The sequence below is a fragment of the Oncorhynchus kisutch genome, linkage group LG2 (genome assembly GCF_002021735.2).
Source record: "Oncorhynchus kisutch isolate 150728-3 linkage group LG2, Okis_V2, whole genome shotgun sequence".
NCBI classification, from domain to species: Eukaryota; Metazoa; Chordata; class Actinopteri; order Salmoniformes; family Salmonidae; genus Oncorhynchus; species Oncorhynchus kisutch.
In genome coordinates, this window is record NC_034175.2 from 8,545,174 (window position 1) to 8,558,945 (window position 13,772).

General features: G+C 40.0%; 1 protein-coding gene across 2 annotated transcripts; it reads left to right on the top strand.

Moving 5' to 3' along the window:
* Nucleotides 1–1,229: 1,229 nt before the first annotated feature.
* On the top strand, nucleotides 1,230–13,347 carry LOC109907131 (protein BTG3). Of its 2 annotated transcripts, none has more exons than XM_020504909.2 (5): nucleotides 1,230–1,395; nucleotides 8,093–8,270; nucleotides 9,976–10,113; nucleotides 10,788–11,115; nucleotides 11,325–13,347. In XM_020504909.2, exons 2-5 carry the CDS (start codon nucleotides 8,098–8,100, stop codon nucleotides 11,532–11,534), a joined length of 849 nt encoding a protein of 282 aa, XP_020360498.1. In that variant the 5' UTR covers nucleotides 1,230–1,395; nucleotides 8,093–8,097; the 3' UTR covers nucleotides 11,535–13,347. The 2 variants fall into 2 exon arrangements, with proteins under 2 accessions (XP_020360498.1, XP_031658820.1); XM_031802960.1 differs by lacking the exon at nucleotides 1,230–1,395 and adding an exon at nucleotides 6,067–7,099.
* Nucleotides 13,348–13,772: the final 425 nt, after the last annotated feature.

A 13,772-nucleotide genomic window follows, 5' to 3' on the forward strand; every position in this document is an offset into this window, starting at 1 on the left:
AGCTATAACTAGGTTACTCACGATGATGTATTGCTTGACGTAGCTAGCTATAACTAGGTTACTCACAATGATGTATTGCTTGACCTAGCTAGCTACTATTGAGATGCAGCCTGTGTATCAATTACAGTGCCAGTGTTACTATTGAATGAAAGGCCTCCACACAGTGACACAAGATGCAGTCCTTCAGCTTAATGTGTTGCTGTGAGCCACTGGCATTTATAGATGGTGTATTGACTCAGAGCACTGTAAGCAGCCATCCACGAGGGCCATCAGGAATTTCAAGGCTTGTCCTTGTAGCAGTCTGGAGGATGTTTTTGAATACAAGCCTAAAATGTAGTCTTGAATTTGGTTGACAAGAACATTATTATTTTGATGACAGAATGAATGTGCCCCCGGACGTTCTTAGGTAAACTGTGACTACCTGTCCTAAGTTAAATATACATCAGTGGTGAAGCCTACAAGATGCTATAGGCATGATTGATAAGCGCTTAACTTAATCAATGATTCCTGAGTGGAAGAATAATTGCCCTTGTGTACTGTATGTTAGACAAATTATGCAATGTGACATATTATAAAAACATGCCTTACGCCTTTAGATGTGTTTTCTTGTTGTGTCAAAACATCTGGTTGTCAGAGACGACTGATGACACCAACATGCAGGCCTATGGAGTCACTTTGAAATTAACATGGAAGCTTACCACAGGTGAATTTCAAGTTTGAGTAGACTGGCATTTTACTTTGAGGGGCTGTTGTTGTTGTAGTAGTCTTACAAGCCACGTGTTGTTAGGCCTACTATTCATCAATATAAATAATAATAATAATAGGTTAGGACTATAATAAGGTTATAACATGGTGAGAATTACATTTCATCCTTACATGTTTTTGAATGATAGCCTGGGATAGTAGAAGACTATCAGTTCACCGGGGCTTACCATATTTGGTCTGTAGTGGGAGTCTCTGGTTGTAGTGAAAGGGAGCCAGCATATTGCTCATAGCTCCGAATAAGGAAGTGAGTCATATTTACGGTGTAACTTCTCGCTTGCAACACTACGCAACACAGGGAAATCTCAATTGCATTATCATTCGCGTCCTCTGTCCTCGTAACCTTATCATAACCCATTGGAGGAGAAGGTCAGAGGGGCGGAATGTATTGCTTTCTCATCCAATGGGTTTTGAGAAAAGGCAAGAGAGAGGACGCGAGGATTTTGCAATTGAGATATTCCCACAGACCAACGCAAAACCAGGAACGTGGATCGCTTTGAATGTACGAAAAAGAGAACAAGGAAGCAACATGTGCCGATAACTATACAAGTAATATGATCACAGCAATATAGAAAGGAAATAGAGAAAATTGTAATTGTACTGGATATTTAAAATTCTGCGGTTATTATACAGGTAAGTGAGAAATATTGAGAAGTTTACCATATTTGTAAGTCAACCATTTGATGAGATTGAAAAATAATTTTATAAACAAATGTTGGCTCTTTCCAAGTGATTTAAATAACTTGGTTATTGTTTGGTTATTACAAACGTACATGTATTTATTATTTAGGGAATATGTTGCTTAATGACTAGAAATTACAGCAATTACAACAGCCTACTCACCACGACAATCCTTGTAGCATATAACAATTTAATTGTATAATTGTTGTTTAGCTTTTTCATTCCCAAATCGAAGTATTATTTAAGTTTGTATATTTTAAACAATTTAAACTTCATCTTTAGGATAAACGCGGAATCTATTCAAAGAAACATTTAGAATGTCCAATTACATGGGGGGATTTCCGCGTTGAGAACCCACTCCCCTGTTCAATGTTGTCGAACGAGGCAAAAAAAAAAAGAAAGTCTGCGCCACAACGCGGAAAATGACAAAAACCACGGGCTGAACGGAAAACCCAATCTGAAATCTGTTTGACGTGTAGCCTACAGGATGTGTGATCTATATGATAATGATAACAATTTAATGTTCTTCACAAGTTACATTATAGCAATCACTTGAGTTCAAGTATTAAAATGTATCCAATCTCTGCAGTGTGGACTCTTTCCATCGTGTCAGGAAGCACGTGGCCGGGCTATAATAGGACACTCAAATCCACTCTTTTAGATCTGAAGTTTCAGTGGTTTTCTTGCAATTTACATGAACTTGCTATCAACAAGACTCACCACATGGCATGGGCCAACAACCTAATGTATTGTATATGCTGCTATAACATTACTGTGCTATAACCATAATCTTCCAAGCAGCCATATTACTCAACAACAAACATATTCATTAACTGGTGTCAAATAAATACAGACAGCATGTATAACACAGAAGCTTCTCACTGCCAGTGTTCACTCATCTTAATAGGAACTAGTTATTATACAATTAGTGGTTATTATATAGGTTATTGAACTGTGTTAGGCTCAGTGGGCTGGTTCAGAATATTGGGACACCACATGTCAATTTTCTCACCCTTGCACAACATGGACTGACATGTATGTTGTTATTGGGCTGTAGAGAGGTCATGTCTCAGTCTTTACACAAAGATCAATACAGGGGTTGCTGCAATACCAACACCTCAGTGTTACTTGCTTTGTCTGTTAGAGACAGTGGGCCACTGTGTACTGTCACTCATAGACTCTGCTTCTGGAACGGTTGCTCTGCTTGTAAATGCAATATACCCAGGCTCCTTTTCACCTCTTTATCACCTGATTTACTTACCGAAAGGCACATCTCAATAGGAGGTCCAGGTATGACATGGAACAGGGGGGGGGGGGCTTTCATCTTCAAATAAAATTACATTGGTCACATACACATATTTAGCAATGTTATTGTGGGTGTAGCGAAATGCACACAAATCTAAAAGTAAAACAATGGAATTAAGAAATATATAAATATTAGGATGAGCAATGTCAGTGTGGCATTGACTAGAATACAGTAAATATGGTATATAGTATATACAGAATGCAGTATATACATATGAAATGAGTAAAACAGTATGTAAACATTTTTAGTGTGACTAGTGTTCCATTATTAAAGTGGTTCCATGTCTATGTGCATAGGGTAGCAGCCTCTAGGGTAAAGGGTTGCGTAACCGGGTGGTAGCCGGCTTGTGATGGCTATTTAACAGTCTGATGGCCTTGAGATAGAAGCTGTTTTTCAGTCTCTCGGTCCAACCTTTGATGCACCTGTACTGACCTCTCCTTCTGGATGATAGTGGGGTGAACAGGCCGTGGCTCGGGTGGTTGATGTCCTCTATTTTCCCCTCAAGCGAGAGAGGATGCAGATCACATCAGACCAACTCCTTGAAGTTTGCAGTTGTGTTTAAGAAAACATTATTTTTCTCCAAACTTATTGTTTTAACCTTAAGTGTGTGTACCAGAGGAGGCTGGTGAAGGGAGGACAGCTCATAATACCAAATGGAATGGTATCAAACATTACATTTATTCCGTTCCAGCAATTACTATGAGCCCGCCCTCCCCAGTTAAAGTGCCACCAGCCACCATTGGTGTGAACATTACTCTATTTATACTCTGGATATTCTTTTTTAACAGGAAAAGTTCAAAAATAGCCTGAGTGCTTCTTTAAACCTCTTGGCCCCCTTAGGAGCATAGGGCATCCACCATGGCTCTCCACCACACTTCTGTGTGAGGGCTTTTGATCTAGAACAGGTATTCCCAAACGGGGGTATACGCAATGCCGTCGGGGATATGCCAAATAAAAATGTGATTCACATTTTCTTTTAAATGTCTTCACATTTTGAACAGTTCATTTATATTTTCCAACGAGGCTATACATTTGGGTAAGTTTTCTTTCTCGCCTGAGTAGCCTCGTTTCACTGCCAAATGTAATTAATCCATCCAGTGTTCAGTAAAATAACAACACAATGTCAAGTACGGTTAGCCTAATCATATAATTAACATCCAATCACAAATCTCTCGCAGGAATTCCACTAACGGTCCATATGTAGCCAAACGTAGCTGCTGCTCGTGTTGGTATCTGTACTGATGGCGCAAAAGCCATGACAGGGAGACATAGTGGAGTGTAATGCTCGTGCAAGCAGTTGCTCCCGACACCACTTGGGTAAACTGTAGAATACACCGAGAGGCTCTTGCTGCCAAGGGAATGCCTGACAGCTTGAAATACGTTTTGGACACTACAGTGAAAATGGTTAACTTTGTTAAAGCAAGGCCCCTGAACTCTCGTGTATTTTCTGCATTATGCAATGAAATGGGCAGCGACCATGTAACACTTTTACAACATACAGAAGTAGTGCGCTGGTTATCAAGGGACAAAGTAATGACACGTTTCTTTTAATTGAAAGACGAGCTTAAAGTTTTCTTTACTGACCGTAATTTTAACTTGTCAAGTACTTTCCCGAAACGGATGACACAAACAACTGGATTCATTATCCATTTCATACCCTGCATCCAGTCCACTTACCGGTATCTGAACGAGAGCCTCATCGAAATTGCAACAAGCGGTTCTGTGAAAATGTAATTTAATCAGAAGCTACTGCCAGATTTCTGGATTGGGCTGCGCTCAGAGCATCTTGCCTTGGCAAATCGTGCTGTTAAGACACTGATGCCCTTTGCAACCACGTACCTATGTGAGAGTGGATTGTCGGCCCTCACTAGCATGAAAACTAAATACAGGCACAGACTGTGTGTGGAAAATTATTTAAGACTGAGACTCTCTCCAATACAACCCAACATTGCAGAGTTATGTGCATCCTTTCAAGCACACCCTTCTCATTAACCTGTGGTGAGTTATTCACAATTTTCGTTGAACAAATAAGGTTTTATATGTAAGATGGTTAAATAAAGAGCAAAATTATTGATTATTATTATATTATTATTTGTGCCATGGTCCTATAAGACGTCTTTGTCAGTTCCCACGAGCCGAGTTGTGACAAAAACTCACATTCATTCTTATGTTTCATAAATGTATCGTATAGTGTGTGGCAGGCTTACAATGATGGCAAAAAACTACATTTGAAAGTGCGCTGACCTGTCACGCCCTGACCATAGAAAGCTTTTTATTCTCTATGTTGGTTAGGTCGGGGTGTGACTAGGGTGGGTCATCTAGGGGATTATGTTTCCATGTTGGCCAGGTATGGTTCCCAATCAGAGGCAGCTGTTTGTCGTTGTCTCTGATTGGGGATCATATTTAGGCGGCTTTTTCCCCTTTGTGCTTTGTGAGATCTTGACTATGGGTAGTTGCCTGTTAGCACTATTGTTAGCTTCACCTTTTGTTTGAGATTTATTGTTTTGTTTTGCTGTGAGTTTCACTTAGTCATAAAAAGATGTGGAAACCAGATCACGCTGGGCTTTGGTCCACTTATTATGACGATCATGACATGACCCTGGTGCTAGAAGGGGTACGCAGCTGGAGGTTGAATGTTTGAAGGGGTACGGGACTATAAAAAGTTTGGGAGCCACTGATCTAGGACATACAGATCTAGGATATAGATGAGGGTGTTCATGGCATTACATTTTTTAACTGAAAAATGTCATTTATAGACAGGAAGATGTTTAATTCTGGTCTCGGTGGTCCTAACATATTCTAATCTAATCACAAGCAACGTCCACATCAATCCACTCTAAATAAGGTAGTGAATGATTTAGTCATGACAGCGATAATGGAACTTTAATATGCAAAGTTTATGATGTCAGATGAGGCAACCAGTAAATGACTGGGCCATCATCTAACATGAGGTCAGCTCTCTCAGCTGTAAGAGGTTTCACACTAGACTGCAGAGTGGAGTGGAGCATCGCACAGAATGAAACTTCTCACCACCTGTTGACTTGATAACCCTCGCCATTACATGCCCTGGCCTAGATACTGCACAATAACCACATTACCAAGTTCAGAGATGCTCATGTCTCTCAATTTGCCTCTCAGTGTCCTCAGTGATGTACAGCAGTGGCCAAAATATGTGTCTGTTAGTTACACTTTTGAAAAATGGCTCTACAGTTGTAGAATCTTAATTTGATCAGTCTGTTGTTGCTGAAATACACCACAGGAAATGCAGAGGAGCACACTATCACATATTAACAATATTGCACTTTTCATGTAGCCTACATTTGGTCACCCTGTTGCAGGAGAACTTTCCTGCACTGCAGGACATTTTAAACTTGTAGTGTATTTGAGGTTTAAAAAGGCTTCTGAAGTTTATAATTTCCACTTAGAAATTTCAGACTTGATTTTCCCTTACAAAAAAATGTGACCCTTACAGAAACATACATTAATTATAATCCACATAATAATTCACAGTTTCTGGTGCTGCAGGATTGTTTTCCTGCTATAGCAAAACTCAAATTAAGATCCTACATCAGTAACTTCTCACTGACATTCCTATTGGGTTTCAACATGGTGATGAAAACAATCTTTTTCAGTCTATTCAAATTGGTCCATGTCACATTTTTAGACGAGATCACATGTATAGCCAAATAGTCTACCCTTCTTCTGTATACCCCTAAGGTAAAAAGGAATACCATTCTGCCCCCCCCCCCCCCCTGTAAATATCCTGTTGCCTATCTAACATTCTTTCTTTGTGTGTTTATGTGAAAGAGATATAGAGGGAGAGAGTCTCGACATAACATCCTGAGGCATGTTCTTCAAGGACTTGTGACTGTGTACTGGTAGAGTTCTAATGAAAAATGCATTCTGTTATTGAATAAGATACAATCACAGTACCATGTGATCATCAAAAGCATTTGAAAGCAATATTTTGAAATAATAATGTATTGAATAGGACTTTGTTCCCTCACCACCTGGTATTTCTCTACAACTGAGTTACAACGTGGTTACAAACTGTATAAGCTCACTGAACCTACCCCACTGGGGCAAAACTGGTTGAATCAACATTGTTTCCTCATCATTTCAACCACCAAAATCAATGTGATGACGTTGAATCAACGTAGGAAACGAATTGGATTTGCATAAAGTCATCAACGTAAGGGTATTTGGTATTTTTTTCTCTCACCTAAATCCAATGACGCAATTGTTCTTCTCTCTTCAGATTTCACATTGAATTCAGGCTAGTTGACACTCAACCAAATGTAAATCAAAACTAGACGTTGAACTGACATCTGTGCCCAGTGGGACTGTACGGTAAAGCTATTTGTTATGTTGGTCTTAAGGGAAATTAACGTCTTGTGAACTGTAGAAACAAATTGTTTTTGTATAATTGCTTAACAGTTTACATAATGCCGTTAGTACATATTTGTGTCACCAGACAAAGTCTGTCACCTCCAGGAAGATGCTTAAGGTGGAATATAATTGTCACGCCTTCCTCAAGCTGATGCAACTAATGTTTATTTCAAAATCTCCCTGACTCTCTCTGTATGTCAGGTCTACACTAACAACAATTAACCCTCGCACCTTGACTAAACCAGAGCAGGAAGTCAACACACTTGCACTCCTCACATACGTAGTTTCATGATGGCTAATCAGCTACACTGGCTCAGCGTTTCTGCTATGCTGGCAAACATTACATTTCTTTGACCGGTACTGTAGGCAGGGGTTGTACTGTACCTTCTCCCCTGTGTCAATCTGACACTGTCTGGCACTATTGAGAAGAAACAGACACGGTATCTATCAGAAGGCACATACTGTACCTTTTGTCTGTAACTGAATCTGACACGTTTTGCGTATGTAACATATTGATATGCCAACATGGCCTATGAGTCTATTTGCATCTTGTTTGCCTGTATACAAACTACGACCTTTGGCTCCCAGTTTGTTTCAACAACAGAAGGCCAGTCTGACATGCATACATTGAACATACACCTCTAGTGTGGTCTGAAGGTAATGATAATAGAAAACACACAGTGGCTAAATACCCTAGGAAGTGGTCTTATCCGAGGAGCTGACTTCCTCCTGCCCAACATGAGACTGAAAGGCAGACTGTGAAATAGGGCTATTCTGGGGTTTGAGGAACTGTGAAAATAATTTTGTTGACAGTGGTGGTGGCTTGTGAATTGTACACACACGCTGTAGTTTCGGGAATATTTTTTTCACGCTGTACAGTTGGTTAAAATCTTCTAAATTAGTTGAGTAGCTTTACAGGATAGACAAATGTTTTCTGCACCTATTTCCTCACAGAAACTATGAAGAGAGAGGTAAATGCCGGGGTGAATTTCCTGAGACGCCTAGCTGTGGAGCGGGGTGGCTTAGATGGAACCAAAGCTGACGCTTTTGCTGAAAAGCTGCGGCAACTTCTGTGTGACAAATTCAAAGACCACTGGTACCCCGACAACCCCAACAAAGGACAGGCATTCAGGTAAACAACAAGGGAAGTGAAATATTAAGGAATTGAAGTAACTGGGTTGTTATTTCGTGTGGATGTCTATGAGAAGATACATATACAGTGCTGTGAAAAAGTATTTTTCACTTTTTTAAATTTCTTTGCACATTTGTCACACTTAAATGTTTCAGATCAAACAAATTTAAATATTACACAAAGATAACCCAAGTAAACACAAAATTGAGTTTAAGTGATGATTTTATTTATTAAGGGAAAAAGGCTATCCGAACCTTCATGGCCCTATGTGAAAAAGTAATTGCCCCCTGAACCTAATACCTGGTTGTGCCACCCTCAGCAGCAACAATTGCAATCAAGCATTTGCGATAACTGGCAATGAGTATTTCACATCGCTGTGGAGGAATTTTGTCCCACTCTTCTTTGCAGAATTGTTTTAATTCAGCCACATTGGAGGGTTTTCGAGCATGAACCACCTTTTTAAGGTCACGCCACAGCATCTCAATCGGATTCAAGTCCAGACTTTGACTAGGCCACTCCAAAACCTTCATTTTGGTTTTTTTAAGCCATTCAGAGGTGGACTTGCTGGTGTGTTTTGGATCATTGTCCTGCTGCAGAACCCAAGTGTGCTTCAGCTTGAGGTCACAAACTGATGGCCGGACATTCTGCTTCAGGATTTTTTTGGTAGAGAGCAGAATTCATGGTTCCATCAAATCACAGCAAGTCGCCCAGTTCCTGAAGCAGCGAAGCAGCCCCAGACCATCACACTACCACCACCATATTTGACTGTTGGTATGATGTTCTTTTTCTGAAATGCAGTGTTACTTTTACACCAGATGTAACAGGACGCACACCTTCCAAAAAGTTCAACTTTTGTCTCGTCAGTCCACAGAATATTTTCTCAAAAGTCTTGGGGATTATCAAGAAGTTTTTTTGCCAAAAGTGAGACAAGCCTTTATTTTCCTTTTGGTCAGCAGTGGTTTTTGCCTTCCCTAGTCTCTTTCTTATGGTTGAGTCATGAACACCAACCTTAACTGAGGCAAGTGAGGCCTGCAGTTCTTTAGATGTTGTTGTGGGTTCTTTTGTGACCTTTGGTAGGTCGGGCACTCCTGGGAAGGTTCACCACTGTTCCAAATGTTTCCATTTGTGGTTAATGGCTCTCACCGTGGTTTGCCGGAGTCCCAAAGCTTTAGAAATGGCTTTGTAACCTTTTCCAGACCGATAGATGTTAATTACTTTGTTTCTCATCTGTTCCTGAATTTCTTTGGATCGCGGCATGATGTCTTTTTTTCCCAGATATTTTGGCCTACTTCACTTTGTCAGACAGGTTCTATTTAAGTGATTTCTTGATTCAACAGGTATGGCAGTAATCAGGCCTGGGTGTGGCTAGTGAAATTGAACTCAGCTTTCCAAAAAATGTGATTAACCACAGTAAATTCATGATTTAACCAGGGGGGGCAATTACTTTGTCACATAGGGCCATGAAGGTTTGGATAGCTTTTTTCCCTTAATAAATAAAATTATCACTTAAAAACTACATTTTGTGTTTACTTGGGTTATCTTTGTGTAATATTAAAATTTGCTTGATGATCTGAAACATTTAAGTGTGTCAAATGTGCAAAGAAATAAGAAATCAGGAAGGGGACAAATAGTTTTTCACAGCACTGTATATGATACGTTGACTGTGGTCCAGGTGAACAGCTCTCTGCCCTTTGACCTCTCTTAGGTGCATCAGGGTAAGCGAGGGGATGGTGTATGATGAGGAGGTGCTGAGAGCGTGTGAGGAGAGCAAGCTAAAACCCAGCGAGCTGGGCCTCCCATGCGAGATTGCGCTGTGGATCGACCCACTGGAGGTGTGCGCACGGTGAGTCACACTATGTTACTCACACGTGCACAGACGTACACACACAGTGAGACAGTGACATACTCAGTCTCAGAAGGCAGAGGAAGAAGGCTTTCATTCATCATTCATTGTACAGTCATACAGTCAGCTCTCTGGAGGTACCATATTTATCATCATGATGCATGTGTTGTACGAACCTGCCCACTATGTGATGACTCATCAAGTTACGGTAGGAGGAGGGTGAGAAAATACAACAACTACAATGAGGGAATGATCCTGAGGGAGACTTTTACTGCAGTGGGCTAAATCACGGTCACAGTGATTATTGGTAGTCTTAAACATATCTATTGTGAAACAAAAGCATATACCTCACACACATGGTTATGGGCTTAAAAAACAGAAGACACCTGTTCCATGTCAGATTTAGAGTTGAAATGTATTCAATTTAGAGTTTGCATCCTAATATTACACTTTATATACATCACAGAAGACTGAAATGTTAAAATAAAGTTTGAAATAGAAACACCAGATTTTCGGCTGCTTTTTTGATTATGAAATTATGAAACATGTTAATAACATTCCACCCATGAGGCCACTAGGTAATTTGACTGCAGGAAATGGCTACAAGGTGGTTTATAGGTCATTCCAATGTGTTTTGTTACAGAAACGAATGTATTCTCTTTCCTCTCTCACAGGTCAGGGGAGAACTGCAGGTACTTCACAGTAGCACGTTTCAAAGAAGGAGAAGAGGAGGATGAGGAAGATGTGAAAGGAGACAAAGATGTTGACCTGGATACGTCTGACTACCACTCTGCCAGCTCGTCTGACTGTGGCTCTGCTGTCTCCAGCGATACAGAGGAGGAGGGGAAGGATGGAGAGACGGACGGAAGAAAAGATGAGGAGAAGACGAAAGAGGGAAAGAAAGAGAAGGAGAAGGGCGAACCTTATGTGATTGCCATGATGCCCAGGGTTCGGGACAGGTTCCGGGGGGAGCATGCTCAACAGAAGGTCACCAAAACACTGGTAAGAACTTTTCGGTTAATCTACATCACCTTAATGTGGTACTAAATATCCCTCTCTGACATCCACAATGTAGCACTATGGACACGTGGATTCACGTAGCACCAGATCCTACACATCCAGAGGAAGTGATCTCTAAGTACTATCTGATTGAATTGAAGATGAATTATAATCTAAATCCTATCTACGTTCTCTCTCCCTATGTTCTCCAGCTCCAGCCCACCTCTCAGCATTACTTCTACCATCCTGCCCCTGTGTGGCCCACAACATACAAGAAGAAGGGTCCTGTGTTCCTCACCACAATGTACGCGCCTCCACCTCCATCTCCTCCAGTGTTCGGCTACTACGTCCTGCCCCAGCCACCCCCGCAGTTCATCATGCCTTATGCCACTCTGCAGCCATGGGGGGCTGTGAAGAACTAAACCAACTGGTTGGAGAGGGGGAGGTTAAACTGCCATTAAGCCAATCACAATGGGTCTATGCAGGTTTTTGAAGGTGTGGGTGAGGCACAATTAAGATAGTTTGACAAAATATTTGAAGGGTTAGCGAGGAGCAGAACTTGATTCATTATATTATTTCTTTGATTGTTGTACACTTCATTTTTTTCTTTTTGGTGACAATCGGTTTTGGGGATTTCCTCTATGTAACTTTCTTAGGTAGAATTGCCACTGAAGTAAACAGGGATTATACTAAAACAAGCATTTAGCAAATATTGCTACAGGCACTTCCCTAAGGGCTACCAGTGGGTTTAGGGTTTTCCACTGATTAAAAGTAGTCTATTCATATGATTCGTATTGACAAAAAGCAGTGGAACTGCCTTTGAGTTACAGAGTGTAGTTTGAGGGCTGTATTCCTTCATTGGGTGCTCATAACATCTCAGGAATCCTCAGCAATAAAAAAACAACGCTTCTTTGATGATTTTAGATATTTTTGTAAATATTATAGACTACCTTTCATCTGTCACTTCTAAGCATCAACATTGTAAATATGAACTGTAAGATACAGAGCAGTTCATGGTCCTGGTGGGCCTAAAATACTTCTGTTTTTTCTTTCTACTGGTAGTTAATTGGACTCACCTGGTGTCACAGGTCTGAATTAGTCCCTGATAAGGAGATGATGAAAAGCAGTAGTGTATCAGGACCTAGATTGGACAGCCCGTAGACTGTAGTGATATGCAGTTACATGTAGTAACATACGTACCGTGTCTCTTGAGTTCTCTGAAGCTGCATCTAACCGCACATCATTACAACATAATTTATCAATACAAGACAATGGTCTTATTATTTTTGACAATTCACTGTGATTGTAACCTGTATATTTTACCTGTCAAGTACAAACCTCTCTCTATTTTATAATAATTAACAGACCAACCAGAAGCTTTTTGTACATACTGTAACCTGTTAACAAATAGTAATTATCAACCACATTTGCTTTTTGAAATGTAATTTATTTTTCCACCTGTGGGTGGTACCAAAATCACTGTTGTAAAGTCAAATTCCATGCATTTTTATGGATATTCTTTATTTTACATATCTTGATAAAGTCTGTAGTGTTGGTGCATGTATAATTTTAATAATTATTTGTTTATCATTTCCTGATTTATAAATCTTTAGTCTGCTAAAGGCCAGATTGAAGAACATTCACAATTGTGATGTACTCTTATGATCTCCACCCGGCACAGCCTGGTTCCTCTCTAGGTTTCTTCCTAGGTTCGTGCTGCATTGATTGCTGTTAGGGGTTTTAGGCTGTGTTTCTGTATAGCACTTTGTGACATCTGCTGATGTAAAAAGGGCTTTATAAATAAATGTGATGGAGTGATTGCTGGGATAAAATGGGTCTGGACTGAACTGTATTCACTCCTGTGTAATCAGGCTTCCATGGATTTACTGTAAATACTTTTATATATTGGAAATGAAAAATGCTTGGGTGATCCAAATGTTTAGCTTTAATATGAATAGATGTTTTCATAACTTAATACCTATATATTCTCTATTTTTATACTGGCTTTTATTGGCCCATTGGTCTGCTCTGGATGTATATTTATTCAATTTTATGAATTGCCTTTTCACTTGTTCTGAGTACAGAGCAGTACTCTGTATTCACACGATTCTTACTGTATCTGATAGACAATTGTCCATGCTAATGTTTATGTTAAGCTGTGTCAGTTTTTATACTGATATCATCTCTCTGTCTTGTCAGCACATATCATTAAATCAATCGATTTATAAAATTTAATTGTGTTTTTGCAATCTGTTACCTTGTGTATTCTGTGCTGTTTCACACAGACAAATACTGTATTGAGAGAATATGTATATATTTACATGCGCAAGAGCTGTGGAAGCCTGATTGTCGAACATCTACTTTCAAAATATATGGGCATTAATATGGAGTTGGTCTCCCCTTTGCAGGCAGTCATTGTAAATAAGAATTTGTTCTTAACTGACTTGCCTAGTTAAATAACATTTAAATTTAAAAAATGCTGCTATAACAGCCTCCACTCTTCTGGGAAGGCTTTCCAGTAGATGTTGGAACATTGCTGCGGGGACTTGCTTCCATTCAGCCACAACAGCATTAGTGAAGTCGGCACAAATGTTGGGTGATTAGGCCTGGTTCACAGTCGGCGTTCCAATTCATCCCAATGGTGTTTGATGGGGTTGAGG

Excerpts from the sequence above, each read along its gene's own strand:
- LOC109907131 (XM_020504909.2), top strand. The coding sequence starts at position 8,098 with ATGAAGAGAGAGGTAAATGCCGGGGTGAATTTCCTGAGACGCCTAGCT. Across the intron at positions 8,271-9,975 it reads AACAAAGGACAGGCATTCAG|GTGCATCAGGGTAAGCGAGG; the intron begins GTAAACAACAAG and ends GACCTCTCTTAG. Across the intron at positions 10,114-10,787 it reads CCACTGGAGGTGTGCGCACG|GTCAGGGGAGAACTGCAGGT; the intron begins GTGAGTCACACT and ends CCTCTCTCACAG.